The sequence below is a fragment of the Bombyx mandarina genome, chromosome 15 (genome assembly GCF_030267445.1).
Source record: "Bombyx mandarina strain Sakado chromosome 15, ASM3026744v2".
Lineage (NCBI taxonomy): Eukaryota > Metazoa > Arthropoda > Insecta > Lepidoptera > Bombycidae > Bombyx > Bombyx mandarina.
In genome coordinates, this window is record NC_143221.1 from 7,496,801 (window position 1) to 7,520,602 (window position 23,802).

At 36.4% G+C, this 23,802-nt stretch overlaps 1 protein-coding gene across 1 annotated transcript in view; it reads right to left on the minus strand.

Annotated features, from left to right (window-relative positions):
- tyn (trynity) overlaps positions 1–23,802 on the minus strand; it is a 74,583-nt gene that overhangs the window by 22,547 nt on the left and 28,234 nt on the right. Inside the window, exons 3-8 of the mRNA XM_028169590.2 lie at positions 17,645–17,731; positions 17,298–17,430; positions 6,706–6,796; positions 3,914–4,081; positions 1,498–1,626; positions 569–697 (exon numbers count right to left, since the gene is read on the minus strand). Coding sequence (XP_028025391.1) covers positions 569–697; positions 1,498–1,626; positions 3,914–4,081; positions 6,706–6,796; positions 17,298–17,430; positions 17,645–17,714 — 720 coding nt within the window. The 5' untranslated portion in view covers positions 17,715–17,731. The remainder of the gene's footprint in view (positions 1–568; positions 698–1,497; positions 1,627–3,913; positions 4,082–6,705; positions 6,797–17,297; positions 17,431–17,644; positions 17,732–23,802) is intronic.

Below are 23,802 nucleotides of genomic sequence, written 5' to 3' on the forward strand. Positions count from 1 at the left end.
CATTCAATTGTTTTGAGGCGTGATGTTTAAGAAAAATCAATTGTATGACCGCAGTCTCTCCTTTCAAACCAATATACAGGGGACTATTTCGGTACAGAAATAAGCTGAACCGTCGTGGTACGTATCTGTGGAGAACCACAACATACGCTACTGTAAGTACACAGTGTACGTGTGCGAATTATAATAATTAACAAAACCTTATATTAAATTAGTAATAAAATCACTCAGACACTACATATTTATGGTGACTCGTTTCTTTGACAGGCACTTAAGTTCATGAGAGAACTAAATGAAAAATCATAAACTTATGAAAGGACTAATGTTATTCATCAAAAGAACATACCTTAGTTATTTAATTAAATAAAAAGAAAATTATGTCCAAGTTCTTTGTGAAATTCTAATAAAAACTTAATGGCCGGCTGTCAAAAGACAGCCTTTGCGCGTTCATGTTTTAGCGCTTCGCAAATGGATTTCGCAGGACTTACAAAACGTCAAAATCAATTTTTTTCCGCGTTGAAAACTTAAGCTTGACCCGACTAGTTAAGGTTCGAATTGGAGAAGCACTTACTTGTAGCTCTTTGTCGGTGTAGTAATGCAGTCCTGCGTACTGAGCAACCTTATCTTCGGCGACTCCTACGCGCGGCGCGGTGAAGACGCGTTGGCCCTTACAGGCCTGTCCAGCCTTCAGGCACAAGTTCTGTACCACAGAGAATACATATTGCTCAGTTCTTTTTCTCACCCCGATCAGTAGTGATGTCACCACAACACTTATCCGTGTTGTAGTTTGACACAGAGACAGTTTCAAATATATTTCCGTCGCGATACAGGTGAATGAGCTCACGGAAAATCTGTTGTTAAGTCGTTACGGCGATCCATAGATATGACCACCAGTTTTATAGTACCTGCTGTCCTTTATCTACCGCAATACACGACTGTTTCACAGCAAAAATAGGCAATTTGTTTGTATATATACCGGTGCAAGATTAGCGCTACAATCTAACCTAATATTGCTTAAAGAGCACTAGCCACTATCAAATCACCACAGTGACTGACCGACCCCGATCGATTACATTCAAACATTTATTGCAATAGAATAAAATTCAAATTCGAACTGTGAATTTGTTCACTAAACTCGCATATATTACAAACAGCCTAAATATAAGTAGCTAATAGTCTTTAAAAGGGTAACATTAAAATTTAGTTATTATATGAGGCCGTCAGCGCAAAAGTGGCCTAAGCTTACCATAGAGTTAGTATGGAGGCAATTAGGTTTGAATTTTCATAAATTTGAATTTGAGTAAGCAAAAAAAAACAATACGCGCAAAAATAATGTTTACAAAGGTATCTGTTATCTACGGGTGAAACAATAGGCCGGTTTTGCATCAAAATTTATTATATTTAAAAAAAAACCAATATACGTCATATAAGCTTGAATATAAAAAATTGTGGATTACGCCACTTTTGCGCTGATGGCCTCATACGTGCTTAGTGATTTACCTCAAAGTAATCGGTGCCAGGAGTATCGGTTAGTTGAACAAAATGTTGAGCGGTGCGTCTGTCGGAATCACTCAGGGCACATCTCATGCTTCCGTACTCGTATTCTGCGGATCTGCACGGTAACTTTTTCTGCGAACAAGATTTTTTTCAGATTTGAATGAGTCTGAAAAACTTTTATGACTGCATCCACCATGAACCACAATTGTTATCGTTCTGAAAATTATAATTAATTGTGTTTAAGTTAAAGCCTTCGTCAAACAGAACGCGTAATTATACGCTATAAGTAGGTACGCAACGCTCTGCCGCGGCGCTAGGGCTGTTTGACAGTATTTACCATAGTAGTACAACACATCCCGGCGTAATAGCGCGGCGTGAGTTTAGCGCTCTAACGCGCGCTAATTACGCGTCCTGTTTGACGAAGGCTTTAACACTAATCCTACCGACGCTTTTTGTATACATTTTCCTATCGCGATCATTCAAATTTGTCGGAAAATAATATTAGTCGATAAAAGCTAAGGATTTTATTATTCAATGCATATAAATGTCGGTAGTATGTTCTTGGAAAAGTGAAAAAAATATGAAAGAAAATATTAAATTCATATTTTCTATCTATTCAGCGTGCCGTAAATTTTGAGAAAATGAATTGTTTTATGCATTTTTAAGAAATAGTAAAATAGTCAAATAATTTTTTCACTAATTTATCTGCAATACCAATTTTATTCACATTTGATGATACACTTAATTTTTTCATACTAACTCTTTATTTTTTATCTAATAAATACCTATACAAGCACAAAAAAATAAATAACAAAAAGAACTCTGTTCCGACCGGGTGTCCATAAGTACACCTCTCTCTTTTTTCTATATTTTGAGGTTAAAATACCTGAAGTTTACAAAAGTTTGAAAGCAATCAGTTCGACCGATATCGGTAGATATAGTTTCAACTATGAATAAATTCTTATCAATTTCGTACATGACTTTATTATCTCTATTGTACTGTTGCACCCAACTACTTGTTACGGGTGTTGAACATAAAATATAGATAATTTGAAACAATGTAACCAAACCCTAAAGTCAACAAAGTCGTCTCAAATAAACACGCCCCTATGATTTCGCCTGCATCTCAAAACTGGAATGAAACTGTTAAACAGATATTGAATTGGAACTGTAAATTGCATTTTAAAATTGCGTCTTTTCCTGAATGCTTATTGTCGTAAACGAAACACGTTACGCCCTCTACAAGTAGATGATAGTACAATGCTAAAATAGCAGTTTCTTTACGTAGCAATTTATCTGTCATCCTGCACGGAGGGTTATTTTTGAAACGTGACAAGCCAAGCTACGAGTTTTTCCTTGCGGCCATTCAAATTATAGAGGCTATCTTCAGCACGGCGATGTTTTGTTAGCCATGCTCAAACTTATAATTCAAGTGGTGGATATTCCATAAATAAAGAGCCGTTGTATAACTTACGTCTGGCAAATATTAACTAGTAGAGAAACCCGGTCACGCTGGTGTTAAGTGGTTACTGGAGCCCATAGACATCTACAACGTAAATGCGCCACCGACCTTGAGATATAAGTTCTAAGGTCTCAAGTATAGTTACAACGGCTGCCCCGCCCTTCAAACCGAAACGCATTACTGCTTCACGGCAGAAACAGGCAGGGTGGTGGTACCTACCCGCGCGGACTTACAAGAGGTCCTACCACCAGTAATTACGCAAATTATAATTTTGCGGGTTTGATTTTTATTACACGATGCTATTCCTTCACCGTGGAAGTCAACCGTGAACATTTGTTGAGTACGTATTTCATTAGAAAAATTGGTACCAGTCTGAGATTCGAACACTGGTGCATCAATCAACACGAATGCACCGGAAGTCTTATCCTTTAGGCCACGACGACTTCTAAACGCTGTGCAGCCACTATCGCGAACTACATATATGCAAAACTTTGATGTTTTTTTAAACTATCTTCGCGTCACCTTTCGTTCTTCGGTGCTATCATAACAGAAGACTTCTTTGAAGGGCATAAACAACTATATCAAACCTCACCACAATCTGATAAATGATTAAGGAATGGAAACACGCAACCGTATATTTATTTAAGCCGCTTTTGCTAGCTTAGTATGTATATATTTTTTGTATGTAGCGTAATCTTTAGACGTCATTTTGAACAACTTCAAGACATCCGATTGACTTAAATATTTGCACACGCATCACAAGGACCACTAACAACATAATAATTTCACTCTAATATCCCGACTCTAATATCACCAGTATAGAAAAATTGATGAAATTAATTTATAATTATATAATTACTTTGGCGTACTATTTAATCATATTTTCTTTTCGTTTTCAAACTACACACATTACATTTTATTTATATGGATTTTACAAAGTCAAAAAAAAAATGTTACCTCATTGAGACACGCAGCCAAACACGCTTCCTTAGTTGAAGTGTAGATGATCGTGTTGTCAAGACCTCGGAGTGATTTCCCTGGTACTCTTTCGAATGCCCATGGCCGCAAGCATACACTCTCAGAGCGTACTTGCAGCTTAACCATGTAGTAAGTGTTGACGGAACGCTGTAACAAAGTTAAATACCGTATACGGACCTTAAAGCGAATATAAAACAAAAAAGAGGCGATCTTTTCCTTAATGCAAACTGTAAAAGTTAAGTTACAACAACCGACTAAAAGCGTAAGTACTCGGTGCACATAACTTTCGTCCGTTTCTAATTATAGCAAATGATTCACGCATTACAGTAATTTAGAGAAACAAAAAAAAAACACTACTAGCTAAAACCGATCCGGTGGTAACAGTTAATTCGTTAGAATATATCTGCATAAAATTCATTCAAAAGATTAATGAGGATTCATATTTTAAGCAATAGGCACCACAACTATTTTGTAGTTTAAAGAAAGCTCCATCTAGAATGATATAACCGAAATTTAAGATAGCGCATTCTCTTTGTCTTGTTTAAAACCATTTATAGTTTTTTAAACTAGTGGCTCAGTCTATTGAGAGTTTATGTGTATAGAAACCACTGGAACTTAGCAATAACCGTTTTTCACAGCAATTGAGAATTCGAATTCGCTCTCATGTTTCAAGTTCGTCAGCATGCACGTTATGTTGTCCATGAGCCCCATTGCCAACTGAAAACCTGATGAGAGTGACCTCCTCAGTATATCTAAAGCAATAAAAATTTACTCTTCATAGCGTGTTCGTTATTCAATTCTTAGAACACGGTGATTGTCAATATTAACATATTTAGGAGTTATTTTGGTAGTGGTCAATAATGGTTCAGGGCGTTATCGGAAGTGAGATAATTAAATAACATAACTGGTTAACCGGGGCGTTTATTCGCGACCGTCGAGGTCACCACTTTAAGAGTTATTTTTGTAGTGGTCAATTATGGTACAGGGCGTTATCGGAAGTGAGATAATTAAATAACATAACTGGTTAACCGGGCGTTTATTCGCGACCGTCGGGTTCACCACTTTAGGAGTTATTTTTGTAGTGGTCAATAATGGTTCAGGGCGTTATCGGAAGTGAGATAATTAAATAACATAACTGGTTAACCGGGGCGTTTATTCGTGACTAAACTTAAAAAGTAAAAACGCAACAGAGCTTGCGGGCGCAGCCGCATGTTATGACCACGAACAATTTTATTTACATAACAAACCTATGTAAATTAATGAATGAGCCAGCGCGATCAATAATCAACAGATTCGAATATCTTATTTTCTAGCTTCCTTTTTTCCTAACCTTACTTCCCATCTGTAGTGTGTATAATGTGTATAGTTTGAATTCTTATGCGGTGGTAGTACTATGGTTCAAGCCTGGGTAGTAAGGATTTCCCCTTGGCCCGATCCGAACCCATGCAAAGGAACTCGACGATCCGACGGCTACTACCGTTCTGTATATTCCTACCATTACCTAAACTTATTTCGTATAGTAGGATATCTGTCATTCCAACGTAGCTGAGACTTCGATGTCAGTGGACTGTGAGCTCAGTAACAAATCAGCGACTGAGTAACTCAGAACTTTCTTTTCCATGATTTTTTTAGGTTTTTTTTTTTTTTTCTATTGCGTTTATGGGTGGACGAGCTCACAGCCCACCTGGTGCTAGAGTACCTGAGCCCATAGACATCTACAACGTAAATGCCGCCACCCACCTTCAGATATGAGTTTTAAGGTCTCAGTATAGTTACAACGGCTGCCTCACCCTTCAAACCGAAACGCATTACTGCTTCACGGCAGAAATAGGCAGGGCGGTGGTACCTACCCGTGCGCACTCACAAGAGGTCCTACCACCAGTAATTAATCCGTATACAGTGTACATAGAGTTTGTGAAGTTTTCCCCGGTCCAACTAACTATGAACCATGCAATCTGAATTGCTAATGCTGCAACATCGATCGTCTTGTCTGCAACATTGAAGAACTCGTTATCATCCAGCAGTTGATTTATTTGACTATTACCTAGACCCACTTACATCTGAAACACTTCCTAGAGCTAGTTTCATACAGTAATTTATGTGCTAATAGAGTTAACGAGACTAATCTAGTTTAACGCCTATTTCTAACGGGTTTTAATGTGTTTGTTTGAATCTATTATGTGTTATGGGTTATCTTATATCTTTAAACGAGCAATTCTTGTATATAAATATATACATAATCTGAATCTCGGAAACGGCTCCAACGATTTTTATAAAATTTAGTATACAGGGGATTTCGGATTTCGTTGGCTATAAATCGATTTAGCTACGATTTATTTTCAGAAAATATTGTTTTATTCGTGTTTTCAATAATCAACTTTTTCGATAATTTTGATTTTTTTAAAAATAACCAATTCATATTTTTTTATTATTCTGTTGGTAAGATCGAAAAATATTATTCATATTTCATCATTTTATCAATATGTAATTCGTATTTAAATATAATTTCTAAAAAACACAATTTATCAAAAAAAAAAACCGAGCAAAGCTCCGTCATTATCTAGTGTTATTTTAAGAGTGATAATATTTTCATATGTGCTTGTTATATCTGCACAGAATCATAATCATAAACAATTTTAAATATTGAAAATATCATTTACGAAGCAACTTAAGACTAAAACACAAATGAATAATGTCTCAAAGATTTTTTTTTGCGTTAGTGCGACATGTTTGCAAAAAAAACTAGCTGACTAAAAAAAACAATTTTTTACCTGCGGTGTAGCCATGGGGTTATTGGCTTGTGTATCGTTTTGTAGCAGACATCTGGTTTCCTGCACGGGCGTTAGAGGATTGAGGACGAAACTGCAACAATTTAAGTTATAAGCAACTAATAGTATCATTAACTTCCCTTTTACGAGTACATAAACTCGAGCACTAATTTCCCACGAGTCATGAGCAGGTCGTATATTCGACTGATGCATGACCACGACCACTCTGTCAAGAGTGTACGAATAGGAAGAAGAAACTCGAGCTGTCGAAAAAAGACAAATTAAGGCCCTTGGCCGTTTGAAAAGTATTCTACAGGGCTTCACTTTAAGTTGAAAATAGCATTTCGTTGTTGATTGCGGCTTGACCGGTAAAGATATTAATTTTGGAACTTTATGAAATTAACGAAATTCAAATTTTTTTAACACTAGGATGTATGGACACGCTCATGGCCCATCTGGCGCTAAGTAGTCATCGGAGCCCATAGACATCAACCACGTCAATGCCGCCACCCATTTTGTAACATGAGTTCAAAGTCTCAGTTTTTACAATATAACGATTGCCCCACCCTGCAAACGGAACTGCATTACTGCTTCACGGCAGAAATAGGCAGACTGATGGTACTCATCCGTGCTGGTTCACATGACGCCCTACCACCAGTGACGTAATCAGTCTGTCAAAATTATTCATAAAATAACATCGTTCTATGAAAATCAAATAAGCAAAATTTATTGAAGGGTAAGGGGTTTGAAGGGTCTTTTAAAATTGAAATTTCGATCTCATATCTCAAGATTCCGGTTCCGGTATCTACTTAACAACATCTAAACAATAAAAAAAATACATAATAATACTAATAAATGTTGTACTTTTTGTTATTGTAAAGTTTTATTCAATACGTGTGTACTTTGTACAACGCCTTAAGTGATTTAATATTAACGAATGGTCTCACTATTAATGCCTGTGTAATTACTTCGCTCAACACAACGGTAATTAAGCAACAAACTGTGAATATATGTGCCACTATTCTTTGGAAAAATTGCAGAGGCAATTTTACTGTAGATAACGATAACCGCTACGTACCTATAAAGCACCACATTATCTGAATATACTTTTTCTAAGAGAAACTAAATCAGTTAATCCGCGACGAACCGAATTTCATTATAAAACAAATTGTAAATTTATAAACGGAAAAAAAAAAACAATAAAAAGCAACAACAATAAACACTCTCATTACAGATCTCTAAAAATAAAAAGGACAATCAAGCAACGGTAAATTTAAATGTTTAAAACTCGGTATCAATATCCATTAACACTTTCGCGGAACTCGGTCACTGTTGTTTTGCAAAAAAAAAAGTTATAAACCGTCTAATTGCAGCCTGTAGTTGTTTCTTATTTGCGAGATTGCAATATGAACGGACATTTGTTACAGTCGTTTGGTTTTCAATAAATGTCATCACTTGTCACGCTACTGTTTGGCTGTCAACGAAGATAATGTTACTTTCAAAGGCATCTGAAATTTTAAATTTTATTTAAGTAATGTTTTCACTCGATTTTTCACTGGTCGAGGGAAAGAGACCGCGCGGCAGTCCGACAAGGTGGTTCCACCAAATCCGTACCACACTAGAGATCCCATTCCACGAAGCCCGTCATGCGACCAATGATCGGAGGCGCTGGAGGGATATTATAAGGAGTAAAATCCTGTCGAAATATGATGGTCACGACCCTCAGCAGTGAGGAAACGACGCGAGGAGTAGGAATGTTTTCACTGAGACTACAAATAAATATAGATTTTTTTTTTTAAATACCCTGTTGATTTTGGTAATTTACGATTAACGATTCAAAAGTCCCTAGTTTTTATTTTAATAACATATTGGAAACAAAAGTTTAATATTATTTGGAAAATCAAATTTATGTTTTAGGCATGAGTACATTTTCATTGTCATTCCTATTCTTTTATGAAGGTGTGTAATAGAGGAACCTATAGGATTTGAAAACTTTTGAATTTGAAATAGAATAATGAAGGGATTAAATGTGAAAGGATTATAATGCTAATAATAACATTTATTCCAAAATGGCTACCAATGTTACAGTGACATGCAAAATGCGCAAAATTAAGTCCCCAAGCGTTCCTAATTTTCAAGTATTTTGAAAACAATTTTTCTATGAACAAAGTTATACGTTCGCCAACTCTTTATTTGAAGTTCCTATATTAGGTGATAAAGTTATAGTGATCAAAGTAGCTATTTATATTTTGTAGTTGCCTTATTAGTGTCATAAAAAGTCTTTATAGTTTTATAGAATACTTCTGTTCTTAGGCAACCAAGTATGGATTTTGTACATGAAAACTGGCTGGCTTCCTGTTCAATTTATTATAAAATCGATTGCGGTGTAATAATGATATCTCCGTCTATTAATAAATTATAATGCCTATAATTTAACATAAACACACATACATAGCATTGACGTTTGTTCATGTCTTTTAATAAGCACTATTGATAAGTTGGGAATATTGTAAAATTCGTAAAAACATGTACCTATAAATAAAAATACATCAATTTTCTTTGCAGACTGTAACATACCAAAATGTTCTGTACAACGAACGTGGCAAATACGTTTCTGAAAACACTATTTCGCTTAAACTAGATTACTAGTTTTTGTGGAGGCATTTTATCACGGGACATTACTTTAAATTTGATTTTGCTAGTTAGTACATTGCACCCGGAAGTAACAACAAGATGAAAGTGATACAATCCTTCACCAGTAAATAATTGAATTGATTTTTAAATGATTTTTAAGCTATTGCATAGCTTCTATCGCGGGCCTTGAGCGCGGCGACTGAATCAAGAAATTCCGTAACGAAAATAACCTGACACCTCCACTACGCCTACTATGTAGCTCGCATTCAACACATTCACACTTTGCGCTGGTGTAGTGTTTGTGAATAAGCGCGCGATGTGACTTCGCACTGCATGAGCATCATGAAAAGTCTGCCCATCTCTCTCTCACGCGGACTAGCTTATGAGTGTGAAGAGGACAATTATTGTTTTGCTTTTGTTAATGTTTATAAATATAGTGTGGTCTTATTTTTATTATTGTTTTAATATTAAATTATTATTGTCTAATTGTAATTGCATAAGTTGACAAAAAAATGCTTTGCAATAGCTTTACCGCGGCAGTCCCCGAGTGCCACACGTCTTTTTTTATGTTATTCTATATATGTATTTTTTATTATTATCAACCAACTCAACTGCGGCTGTGATAAATCTAATGAAATTAATATGAAGCCTTACATATTTGAACATGTTGTATTAGATTAAAGCCGGTGAGAATGGATGACGAAAGATACACGATCCATTAATACATCCAAGAAGCCTTACATTGTCATTATCTTCGCCATTTAATTGAAGAGGCGTCATACAGCCAGCTACTTGTTCTACGTAATTGTACAGCATGAAAGTAAAGCCGACGCTAGTGCATTACTTAATCTATGCTCAGGAAGCACAATGTTGTAATTTCCATAAAAATCTACATTACAAATTGATTGAACGTTCTATTGTGAAGAAATGCTATAAAAAATCGTATATGAATTAATGGTTTACTTGTAGTGTGTGTACTTTTTTTTATTGCTTAGATGGGTGGACGAGCTCACAGCCCACTTGGTGTTAAGTGGTTACTGGAGGCCATAGACATCTACGACGTAAATGCGCCACCCACCTTCAAGTTGTGTACTTTCAAATTAGTTTGATTTCTCTTACATACATCCTCTGTATAACTTAGTTGATTATTAGTTTTTGTCTGCACGGGTCAAAGAGCTCGCTACCTACCTGCTGTTAAGTGGCTACCGGAGACCATAGACATCAACAGCGTAAATACCACCACCCACCTTGAAACATGGGTTCTAAGTCTCAGTCTTAGTACAATAGTACACAATGGTTACTTACATTACCGCTTCGCGGCAGAAGTAGGCAAGGGGGTGGAACTTACCCGAGCAAGATCACAAGACGCCTAACCACCAGTATCAGATTAGCTATTAAGATTCAAAATTCAAATCAAAGTTAACAACAAAAAAAAAGCCAAAAAGTCATTACCGTTTCGGATCAGACTTATTCATAAATATTATTAATTTATACTGTTGAATAAAACTTATCTACTTTCACATTAAAACACAAAAGCCTACTTTCTTGAAATACTAATAAAGTTTATCCTCTAAGAAATCTTTCGTAACGTTCAAAATTAAAGCAATAATGTTAGACGAATTATTACATTATACCGTAATAGAATCCGTTAGTATCTGTAGCCAGTAACTGCGTTACTGTCAACTTTATTAGAATTAAAATTATATTTATCAGATGAAAGGACTGTACAGATGTTTAGTAGAATTCATTTTATTCCTAACTCTTGCTTAGGATGACATTGATTCAAATGTATGCGGTATGTTGTTGAAGTCCAATTTTGTTTTCCATTGCTTTCACTTAGTTTTAGCATTTAAAAGATTTTTTACAATGCCAATAGACATGGTGGTAATAATAGTATTGTCCTTTCACATACTTCGCCATGCGGAATGAAGTTATGTTTCTAATTCGGATTATATTAAAATGGGTCTTCTTAAGGAGCGCAAGAAATAGTAAAATCAAACAAAATTTCTAAACAATCTCATTTTCCGAATGAGCTGCTATATTATTCTTGATCTTCAATCCGACTTGGCTTTACCTTAATATATTAGGATACTGTGCTGTAGTGAGAATATTTAAATTAGTATTAGTAGTAGTAGTTAGCAGAATAATTTAAACATATTAATATATGTATGTATATATTTATTACATTTAAAACTTCCAGAAGAAATTATCTAAATGATAATAAATCTATATCAAAATCTGTTCCCGTAGTTTACAAGAACTAATCGGACACAGAGACAAACAGAAATACAAATTTTACATATTTTATACTGTGAAGCGTTGATCTCACAATTCAAAGTCATCTGATAAACTGAATGATTCAAACGACCGCTATCTAAAAATGTCGAATGCGTTGATAAAATTAATTTGACCGTTTCATTAACAAAATAGCTTTAAAAATTAAACTCTTTTTTTATCTCGACGAGGCTCAAACGACCGAGAAGCTTCTTTATACCAATAGCCGAATAGGTAGTTGTAAACCGCAATGTCTATAAGGTAAATGATTAATGTCCCTGCGTAAACCGTGGACTAATGATGCACATTCCGATTGCTCAACTTGATTTATAAATGCTCAGAACTGTTTTATAGTATTTTTGATTAAATCGGAGATAACCTTACATCGGACCACAGTTTATACGAATCATAGATCATATTACGCTAACAGGTTCTAAAATAAATATAAATATAAAACATACACGTACACTTTTAATATTTAAATTTATTTATGTAAATAAATGGATATTTATTTACAAATTATTGAAGTAGTTTTATGAGAAGCAATTATGTTAATTTTGTTTATTCTGCTATTGCAAAAAAATAATCATATACAGATATAATTTATCACACCTAATATCATCAATCAATAGTGTTGTAGATCAGTAAAAGAATATCGCGTCACAACAACAAAAAATTAATGCAACGTCTCTACGAGTCTAATAAATAACCAAGAGAAGGGCTGTCAGAAGAACATTTTTTTTGTTGGATTCCGTAGCGCAATAGTAAAAAAAATATTTTATAAATTCATCTTGTTTGCCTGGGTACCTTACAAGTATTTTACGTAGAGTTTTTTTTTTACTGCTTAGATGGGTGGACGAGCTCGCAGCCCACCTGGTGTAAAGTGGTTACTAGAGCCCATAGAGATCTACAACGTAAATGCGCCACCCACCTTTGAGATATAAGTTCTAAGGTCTCAAGAATAGTTACAACGGCTGCCCCACCCTTCAAACCGAAACGCATTACTGCTTCACGGCCGAAATAGGCGGGGTGGTGGTACCTACCCGCGCGGACTCACAAGTTGAGTCCTTTGGACTGCACCTAATACGTTTAACACGTACGCTATACTACCAATTTCAGCAATAAAAAATTATTGAGGGTCGTCCTTATCTTCAAATCCGAATGCCTGACCGCTTCACAGTAGTAATAGCAAAGGTCCTGAATGCCCCATAGGAGTCCATATCACGTCATTACGCATTAATTTGAATTCTTTTTTTATCACAGCGCTATTTCTTAGAATTCAATCTCTATTTTATGTCTTGAGTTAATTAGTACCATCTGTGTGACGTCTATGGGCTTCGGTAACCGCTTAACATCAGGTGAACCGTGAGTTTATCAGCCCATCTTAGCCAAAAAAAGCGCTACGTTATTGTGAACGCTAATAAATAGTTTATCTGACAGCCCTATTATAATCTGGTTTGAATGCTAAAGGCGTCAAAAAACTATTATAGCATCATTTTATGATACAATTTATGATGCAGCCGACCATGTTTACGTGTTGATCAATCTACACGATAGTAGTCGGTCTAGTTTTCTACACAAAACTGTATTATGCAACGTTGATATATACGTGTGAGATTCACACAAACTTTTAATTGAAAATCTGAAGTTAATTAAAACTCTTAACGGTAATAAGCCAGTTTGGTTGGCCGTGAACAGGCACTTGGTAGTGTCCCTGATATTGCTGGTGTCCGTGGGCGAGGGTGGCTACTTAAAAACAGATGCACCGTTTGCTTGTCTGGCTACAATAGTAATTAAGAATTTAAGATACATATATTTTGCAATAAACCTTAAATCATAATAGTTTTTATTCATTTCTTATAAGCCTGATATTTTACTGGTAGTAGAACCTCTTGTGAGTCCGCACGGGTAGGCACCACCACTCCGCCTATTTCTGCCGTGAAGCAGTAATGCGTTTCGGTTTGAAGGGTGGGGTAGCCGTTGTAACTATACTGAGACCTTAGAACTTATCTCTCAAGGTGTGTGGCGCATTTACGTTGTAGATGTTTATTAGCTCCAGTAGCCACTTAACACCAGGTGGGCTGTGAGCTCATCCACCCATCTAAACTAAAAAATAAAAAAATATATAAATAATTCGAATAAATATACTCCGAGAGAAAAAGCTGCCGTCATAGGCAGACGAGCATCTGATGGTGAGTGGTTCGCCATACGTCAACAATGACATTGACACAAATACGAATTCTAGTTTCAGAATTATGAAAGACCCATTTTTTTTTCATTTTCTGATGTCAATGGACGGCAAAAGCGTACTCTGATTTTTCCGCCCTCAGAAATATAAACAAAAATTGCGATCGGATATTTAACTTTTTTTATTCTAATTCAATACGCAAACGACAGTGGCCCATTAGAACCAATCGTACCAACATAACTGTTTCAGGGCATAAATAGGCAGAATAATATATAAATACCCCGTAAACATACCACTTCATCTTAGTCGAAACATAACTGTGAAATGTCTACATAATGCCCTAAAACTGTTTAAAATATTCACAACGGTTACAAAACGTGTGGCAGTTAAGATGATATCACTTCGACACAATCAGATTCGTGAGGTCATGATCCTGGGCATTTTAGATATTTGATTCGCGATTCAGATCAAAGCAAACTGACTAGGCCGGTCGTTTGCTCCCGTAAACTGTAAACTGTAGCCGAGAGAGTCAGTGGCATCGCAGCACTGAACAGTTAGCGATTGTTAGCATCGCGGCTGTCCGATTCTTTTGTAAATTCGCTATTTCATTGGACAGATTGATTCGAGATATGTACCCATCTTCGTTAGATGAACACAATGCAATATTAGAAGCGCGGGAACATTGTCTGTACTGTTAATTGAATATCGAATTGATTTTCGATCGATCCCGTTTGAAATCGATTCTGAGGAATACCTACCGTACTGATGTTGTAATACACCTCTCTTTAAGATAATACAATTAATCCGTTTTTTGCATTTTTCCACAACTCGCAATAATTAATGGAAGTTTGTAGGCTGTGAGAAGAGTCTGTTACATTGTCTGACATTTGTAAATCGATTCCATTTAAAATCACCTGACTTTATAAAAGACGAACTTCCGCGTAAAAACATGTGTACTAATGTTTTTTATTGAGAGTAACTGCATGTTTCAAATGGAACAATAGTTACTTAACTTGGCATATTCAGATTTATAAATATTCATCGTTACTGTTCGAATCGACAAACCGTTGTTAATTCAACAAAACAACGAGTGTTAATAACGAAGAAATAGAACAATCGCAAATTAAATGGCGTACAAAACCGCGGATAACCGTGAAAACTGTTGGAAATGGCCCCGATTCCGTAGCGATGTATGCGATCACTTTTACTGTTATCCAATTTGGAGCGCAATGGTCGTTTTCCGCTTTTGTGGCCGCGACTCAAGGCGCATTCTTCTTGACCAATAGTGTACGTCGAATCTTTATTATTTACACCATTCTAGACTGCATTCGATTAACCTATCTTCAAACTACATATAATTGAATTGTCGATAAATAGTACTTTTTTTTATGCCGTCGTAATTAGTCGAAGTAAATCGATTCAGACAGCACGCTAACTGATCAGCATTCTATTCTATCTATATTTTGTAGTCGTCGTGGCCTAACGGATAAGACGTCCGGTGCATTCGTGTTGAGCGATGCACCGGTGTTCGAATCCCGCAGGCGGGTACCAATTTTTCAAATGAAATACGTACTCAACAAATGTTCACGATTGACTTCCACGGTGAAGGAATAACATCGTGTAATAAAAATGAAACCCGCAAAATTATAATTTGCGTAATTACTGGTGGTAGGACCTCTTGTGAGTCCGCGCGGGTGGGTACCACCACCCTGCCCATTTCTGCCGTGAAGCAGTAATGCGTTTCGGTTTGAAGGGTGGGGCAGCCGTCGTTACTATACTTGATACCTTAGAACTTGTATCTCAAGGTGGGTGGCGCATTTACGTTGTGGATGCCTTTGGGCTCCAGTAACCACTTAACATCAGGTGGGCTGTGAGCTCGTCCACCCATCTAAGCAATAAAAAATAAAAAAAAACATAACGACAGAGACTATTCTAGCTATCGTCAATGACAATCAGCAATGGAACACAAATAACCACTAAGAAATAATTCCGGAGAAACTCAAAGTTTATAATATGAAAAAATTAATTGGCACACAAAAAAATCCTTTGTTTTTTTTACGAGAAAGCAAAATATCATTTAAAGCTTCGTCTTAATACGAGGATTACATTTTAGAATTAGTAACGACTACTAGTAGCATTTGTGCTCTTATTTTTTATCAATTACTTTATCGGTTATAGTGAAATCAGATTTCGCTTGTCTGTCTTATAAGAAGTTTGGCATTAATTTGATGTTCATCAATTGATGTTTTATCTAAATTATTTAGGTCGAGGCTTCAACTTTGATCAGATAGGCACGTTGATTTTTAAATTGTTTTGCGAGTGCTCTTTATTACAAATCGCTTCTCGATGTTACATACATACATCATCAAATATATACATTAGAATTTCATACGTTCAGGAAGAATTCCACTATTACCACTGAGTTTCTTGCTGGACACACTGAGGGTCGCGAGATTCAGCGAAGCACTGCTCTTGCTAGGGTAGATGTTAGCAAAATCTATCATGTCGAACCTCGTCAACTTTTAAATAGCCCTATTTAAGGCTACTGAAAGATAGGTGGGGAATAAACCACTATCATGCACCAGAGAACCAAAGTCTAACGAACGATTACTTCCAATTAAATATCATTATTATTAGCCTCCAGCCACGGCTTGGGCACAGGGCTCCCCAAGGCTTGGCGCGACGACCAGTACTGCACTGCCTGCCTCCAGTGGATACCCGCGAATTGAATGGGTCATCAGTCTACCTTATAGAAGACGTACCCTCGCTACGATTTCTAGAAAATTCGCTAGTAAATTTTGGGCCCAGTGACCGCTTATTCTGCGAGCAACGTAAACCTTTAGCTATGCTAGTTATCGTCATAAAATACCTATATATAAGTGGTAAGGTGGATGACGATTTGACAGTCAAAAAGGCTAGCTTGAATAAACAACATTTTAAACTTTATAATTGATCATCACATTAACAACCTAAGTTACGTAATAAATCAAGTCTAAAATTAAGAAATAAATAAACAGTAGCGGAAGTACTCGTGGTAGGAGGTCTTATGAGCCCGTACGGGTAGGTATCACTACCCTGCCTATTTATGCTGCAAACCAGTAATGCGTTTCGGTTTGAGCGGTGAGGCAGCAGTTTTAATATTACTACTATTAGAACTAAGAGTTAGAAATTATATCTCGAGGTGGTTAATGTTGTTAATGTTTATGGTCTCCAGAAACCAATCAACATCAAGTAAGCAGGTCCGTTCACCCGTTTAAGTAAAGAAACAAAAAAAAAAGTTGGAAACCAAGTTGAGTTGTTCGAACTTAACCATGATCTCGACATTCATGAGCAATAGTGAGCAATTACGAGTTACGCTTGGGTACGAGCCGTAAGTCGTTTGCCTATCAGAGATAATAAAAAAAATACAAGGCAATTTCCGACACATGAAAATTGTTTTAATTATATCTACGAGGCGCGCAAACCTCAAGTAATTATTTATTTTTTTAATTCACCGCACCTGAAGGAAGCCGCCTGACAATCAGGTTCCTCTCGGCACCAGCCCTGGCACTCGTATAAGGACAGGTTCCGCACGGTGTAATACGCAGTCCCACTGAAGTCCACATCCGTCAGTTTCTCGAACGCTATCCGACCTAGGAAATTAAAACATAAACTCATTTCATATTCTATTTCCAAAAATAATTATTCATCACATTTCTTTACTAAATTCTGTTAGGATCCAACGGAATGACGAATCTAAACTTCGTCATTATATGTTAAGTTTATTAGTATGTTTATTAAGATAACAAAATTGTTTCGTAATATTGGTAGGCAAGAAACAGCTAAAAAGTTAAAATGGCTACTCACTAAGTACAGATGAAGCTTGTATTAGTAGCAACAGTGCTAAAGGCGCCAAGCTAAGCGCCTTGCTCTTCATGTTGACGGTATTACTTCCTGTGAAAGAAAAAAAACATGTTAATGACGTTCAGACTGTTTTTAAATTAAACTACAGCTTCTCATAATAATGTTTAACAACTTTCAATAATAATGAAAAAATTAAGGAAAAATATGATACATGTTTTTAATATCGCATGTTTTGTTGTATTATAAGTTTCCCTACATCTTTATTGGTATAAATAAATAATACTCTATCTATAATCTATGGTATATGGACGGGCGGCCTGATTTTTACGAATAATTTCATTTCTGATATTATTATTTTTTTCAGACTCACAAGGCTACAACAAAGCTACTCGTATTTAAAACCGTTGTAATATTCTTAAGTACAGATTCCAGTAATGGGTATGCCATAAAATATCAGTTCCTTAGAAAGTTATTCGTTATCGAAAAATACAGAAAAAAAACAACAAATCAGATCACGATGATCATTGACTCCGGTCCGCGGGCCAAGAATCCATGTTGAAAAAAATACACAAACGTTCTTAGAAAGTATCACGATAAAACATTCGGTATTGTACTGAGGCGGTTTGTACATGAAAACGCATCGTCCTAATTTTCAAAGTTCACGAATATCATACGGACAATGAATAAAAATTGAAAGCCGGTCAAAGAATCCGATTCTCATACGATAGACACTATCAATAGAATGAAATTACAATCTCTAATTTGGCGTTATTTATTGAGGAAACGCATTCATTCGAGCACAATAAATTACCGGCTCAATTTGGCGCTTTAAAATCTTAATAGACTGTAATTTGTAATGAAGTGGGCGTGTGCAGTTCGTAAGATACTAGATGTTGTAAACTACTGGCTCCTTTCAATAATTGAGTGATTAGGCATTAATTCGTTCGGGCTTCGTGCTTTATGAACGTAAATAAAATCACGTTGAGAACGTGTGTCCTCATTATTATATATGTAAAATATGCAGTATGATTGATCCAATATTTTTTTATATTGAATATGCAATTTCGAAAAGGGCACATCTCTGAAAATGTAAAATGTTCAGGAAATATGGGTGTAGGTAAGCCTCAAAACTACATGTATGTATATGAAAAAACGTATTTGACAAAATATGCGACATATGCCCTTTTCGAAATTGCATATTCAATTGTGTTAATCAATTTACCACGACTGGTTTATTGATAATCTAGCAGACAAAAACAAAAGTAGTACTTTAGATGCCTATATCTAGAACATCGTAAATCTTACGTAATAAAGCTGAAAAAATTCGAATCGAATAAAAATATAGCGTGTAACGAACAAATTGTCAATAGCAAAATTGTCATTAATAACAAACTAATGTTTTCATGTTTCGCGCATAACGACTGGGCCCGAATTCCAGTGCCGGTTGGAGTACCTATTGAATTTGTTTGATGTCTCAGAGTACCGACTTATGTTCCATATGTGTCAGGATGTTCCAGCAGTATGACATGAAATTAAAACCCTACTCTAAAACATTCATACAAATTAAAAATAAATTTAAACAAAAACAAAATGAAGTGAAAAGCATTATCAGAGGCATCCGAAATATAGATACCGGTGCAAAAAAAAAAAAAAGATTAATGAATGTTTTCGTGAATGTCAAAACGTATCATTTAAATAATTTTCAATTAAATTTATGCGGGTCAAGAGCATTGCGTCGTCTTTGAAAGCTGATAGGAAAGCAATGACACGAATTTTCATTATTAATTTTTTTGCATTACGATATCGCTTTCACTAACGCTTGTATTAAAAGAATGATCATTTATGGTCGTGAAAGTATGAGTTGAACAATTGTGGTCAATTGTACTACGAACTCTGTTGTACTATGTATAATGTAATGTACGTATATTATAATGAGACGGCTCATTGAACACGTCACAGAAATGAATGAAGAAACCTTTAGAACTGCTATTATATTCGCTATGTCGCTTGATTAAACACCATCGGTATTTTGATTGAATGGTATAAAGTAATTTACATTCTCGCGAACTGGAGCGAACTGAAAGTTGTTTCCTTTGCAGAAAGAAGAGAAAATCGTTAAATAAATTATACAAGTATCGGTTTCTTACTATGTTGTTCGAACTTTCACCGAATAAGTGAGAATTTTGGTATTTTTTGCGAAGATTGTCAAACAAAACTTCTGATGTTAAGAGTAGATGTCAAACAGTTACGACAGCCAATAGCCAAATACGAATGCTGCTGTGAGACATTAGATAGGTGATGAAGTCTCAATTAAATGAATTAGGACGAATTCTCTTACTCAAATTTCAATAGTGTAAATGGGCTAATTGGTTCAAAAGACAGAAGAACCGACCGACAGAAGAACAGAAGAACCGACGATTCCATCTTGCTTAATAGAAAGGGATAAATTACAAATATTCAATAACATGCCATAGATCCCATGAAAAATTCGACTTGCTGAGTGTATTGACCCGACTGCCAAAGAAAGGTAATGCTTTTTGAGCGTACGTATTAAGTAAACAACATAATATGAGAATTCATTTAGCAGATTCACATACGTCATTGTTGTAGGAGTAACATAAAGTATATTATTTTATATATTATTATTAAGTATATTATTTATATTATATTAAAGAAAATGAAATAAAACAAAATTATTACACTATTTTAGTCCTTCATCGTGGATGTCGAATATTGACACGGCGTTATTACGTATTTAGTAAAATTGGTAGCTGTTATGGACCGTATTTAGTTCTTATGCTTAGTTTCACCGGTGGTAGGACCTCTTGTGAGTCCGCACGGGTAAGCACCACCACCCTGTATATTTCGGCCGTGAAGCAGTAATGCGTTTCGGTTTGAAGGGCGGGGCAGCCGTTGTAACCATACTGAGACCTTAGAACTTATATCTCAAGGTGTGTGGCGCATTTACGTCATAGATGTCTATGGGCTCCAGTAACCACTTAACACCAGGTGGGCTGTGAGCTCGTCCACCCAACTAAGCAATAAAAAAAAATTATACTGCTTGGCTCTTCGACATATTCGCTATGTATCAATGTTACAGAACATTACAGTACATTGATTGTTTTATACTAGATACGTTCCCTGAAGCGTCACCAACAACTCTACAAAGTTTCAACTCAGCCGAAATTCACACACGCGTTCGCCTACGTCGCAAACCAACACACAAACGCCATTACTTATTCGTTGATTAGTAACTCCACTGGTTTGGCGTAGCAACTACTTCGATACTAAACGTCCAATACATCGATATATTATCATATTAATATATCGATGGTCCAATAACACAAACAAAAAAAAAACTTGAATATTTTAAGAAAACGAGACTAAAATTCATCGACCGAATACAACTTACTGAAGTCGAGTTAAATAAGAAAAAAATCTTTTCTGTGTACAATATATCACGAGAGCCGTTACAAACCACAACTAAATTTTGCTAAGGAGACACGAGCAACCAGCGTCTTATTACTCAAGCAATCAATGCTACAAAAATCTCGAACGGTTTAATTTGTAATGTGAACTAACCGTGAACTATTATTAAGCATAGTTATTCACGAAATTTGCCGGAAGAAGTGACTTTGCGGTAAATTCTCAGCTTTAACGAACCACAAACAGCTCAACGGTTTTGCGGTAATGACAGTTTAACATCGTTTCTTTGCGCTGTTGTTTCGTAATATTTTCCTTTTCGCATTTTGTTTACTACCGGTAGACCTTGGGAGACCGGGTGGAAAGAACCACCGTGTCGCAGTAATGCGTTGCGGTTCCGAAGATGGAACAGATCTTATCTATACTAATATATAAATCTACAGTGGTTTTTACGGATGTTCCGTTATAACTACTCAACCATGCATCCGATTGACTTGAAACTTCGTATCCATGTGGAAAATACATGTACTTAATGGATAGGCTAACCCCGGTCATCGTTCTCGTCGAACCCGTCGCTTGCGACGAAGGGCTCGATGAGTAAATTAACCCTCAGACACAGCCCACTGAGTTTCTCGCCGGATCTTCTCAGTGGGTCGCGTTTCCGATCCGGTGGTAGATTCTGCGAAGCACGGCTTTTGCTAGGGTTCGTATTAGCAACGTCGTCAGGTTTGAGCCCCGTGAGCTCACCTACTAGTTAAGGTTCCGCTGAAATAGCCTCTCAAGGCTATCAGCTTAGGTAGGAAAAAAAAAGGATAGGCTAATATTTATCTGGGTGTTGGACTCCCTACACCAGTTGTAGGGGCGTTAATGATGAGAATTTTTGTGGGGGTGTGAAATAATAATGTTAACTTTAAATGACCAGCGAAGCGGACGAGTACAGCTAGTAGTTTATAATTGTGACTTAAACCAAATCTCTCAAGAAGGGGAGCAGTATTCATGTTGTGATGTCGATAGGATTTGAAAGGCGAATATCTTAGCAATCCATGGATTCAACGTGCAGTGACTGGGTCCATCGTTGCTGAAAGAAGAATTTAGAGAATACCAGCGACCTTGATCTAGGTTTAAGGGACCCTATCAATACACATTACGGTCACCTCGATTCTCCGCATTCCTTTCCCTGCCTATCCAAATTTGATAGGAACCTACCAGTTCGGCTTTAGTTGTTTATTCAAGTATAAAATTTATGGGAGCTCTTGACAAGCCAAGGTCTTTAAGTAGATTATAGAGAGATTTCGCTGTTATATGTTTTTTTTTATTGCCTTTGCAGGCAGACGAGCATACGGCCCACCTGATGGTAAGTGGTCACCGTTGCTCATGGACGTTGGAAATGCCAGGGGCAGAGCCAAGGCGCTGCTTACCACTAAGTACTCTCCGCAAGCCTCGTTTGAAGAAGGACATGCCATAGCGCTTGGAAAACACCGTGGAGAGGAGTTCATTCCAAAGCCGGATGGAAACTCTGGAAATCTTTGAAAACACACTGTCGATGAACGCAGCGGTTCCAGATAATATGGATGAACTCTGCTCTGATGGCGGGTACTCAAGGTACCTCTCACTCCCACTTCGACAGCATATCGACGCTTGAAAGGCAAACGTGACTAAGCGACAATGCGTGAACTTTACAGTAGACTAATTTAAAGTTGAAATACCCGACAAAAATTATATTTTAACGAATCTAGCTGTAGGATTGAAATGATTTTAATAGATCTAGAAACATATTTTTTTTGCGCATCGAATATGGTTATTGCCTATCATTTATGTATAAAGCAGTTATTGTCGCTTAGTCACGTTTGCCTTTCAAGCGTCGATATATAAAACAAAAAAATCCACAATCGAATGACTTAGTTATTGTACTATATGGTACAACAATAATATGAAGGAAATCGACGTGATGAGATACCTTGTTGTAAAAAAACTGCCAAAAACAACATAGATTAGACTAAAAATTTAGCACTGTAATAAAAATGATGGTTTTCACAAAACTCATTGGACAAACATTAAAACTCCGCTGCATATTTTAATGTAAAATGTTGCTTGCCATAAATACTTACCATAAATAATCCGAAAACAGGAAGATTTAGGTAATCTTATATTGAAAAAAAAAATGAAATTGACTATTGTCAACTATTAAAATGTTATTGAACTATGGGCATCTCCAAAAACTTGTAGCAAACGCTAAATTTTGTCATAAATTAAAGAATTGATGCGAAAAATGTTTCGACCCGTTATAACATTCGCATTATAGATACGAATTTTTAAATAAACAATGACAGAACCTACAAAAATCTGTGATTCAAATATAGATAGATAGGTGACTGAGTGAGTGCAGTGACACTTGAGTTTCGTCATGGCTCAATATGGCTAGACAACGGAACGAGCCTGCGGTACTGTTACCTCACCTATAACACCAAGACCTTAGCCGATATGCTCTTCCAGCGGAACATTGCCCTAATCTCGCTTCGACAATAACGCTGTAATTTGCTCATTGTTGCCATGCTTGCACGGAATTACTTGGTTTCTTGTGATTTACCGTGCCAAATTGCGCTCCGAAGTACATATTTGAGAAACACTTACTCATAAAAGTTATACGTAAATAACAACATTTACTGGTGGTAGGACCTCTTGTTTACTGGTGGTAGGACCTCTTGTGAGTCCGCGCAGGTAGGTACCACCGCCCTGCC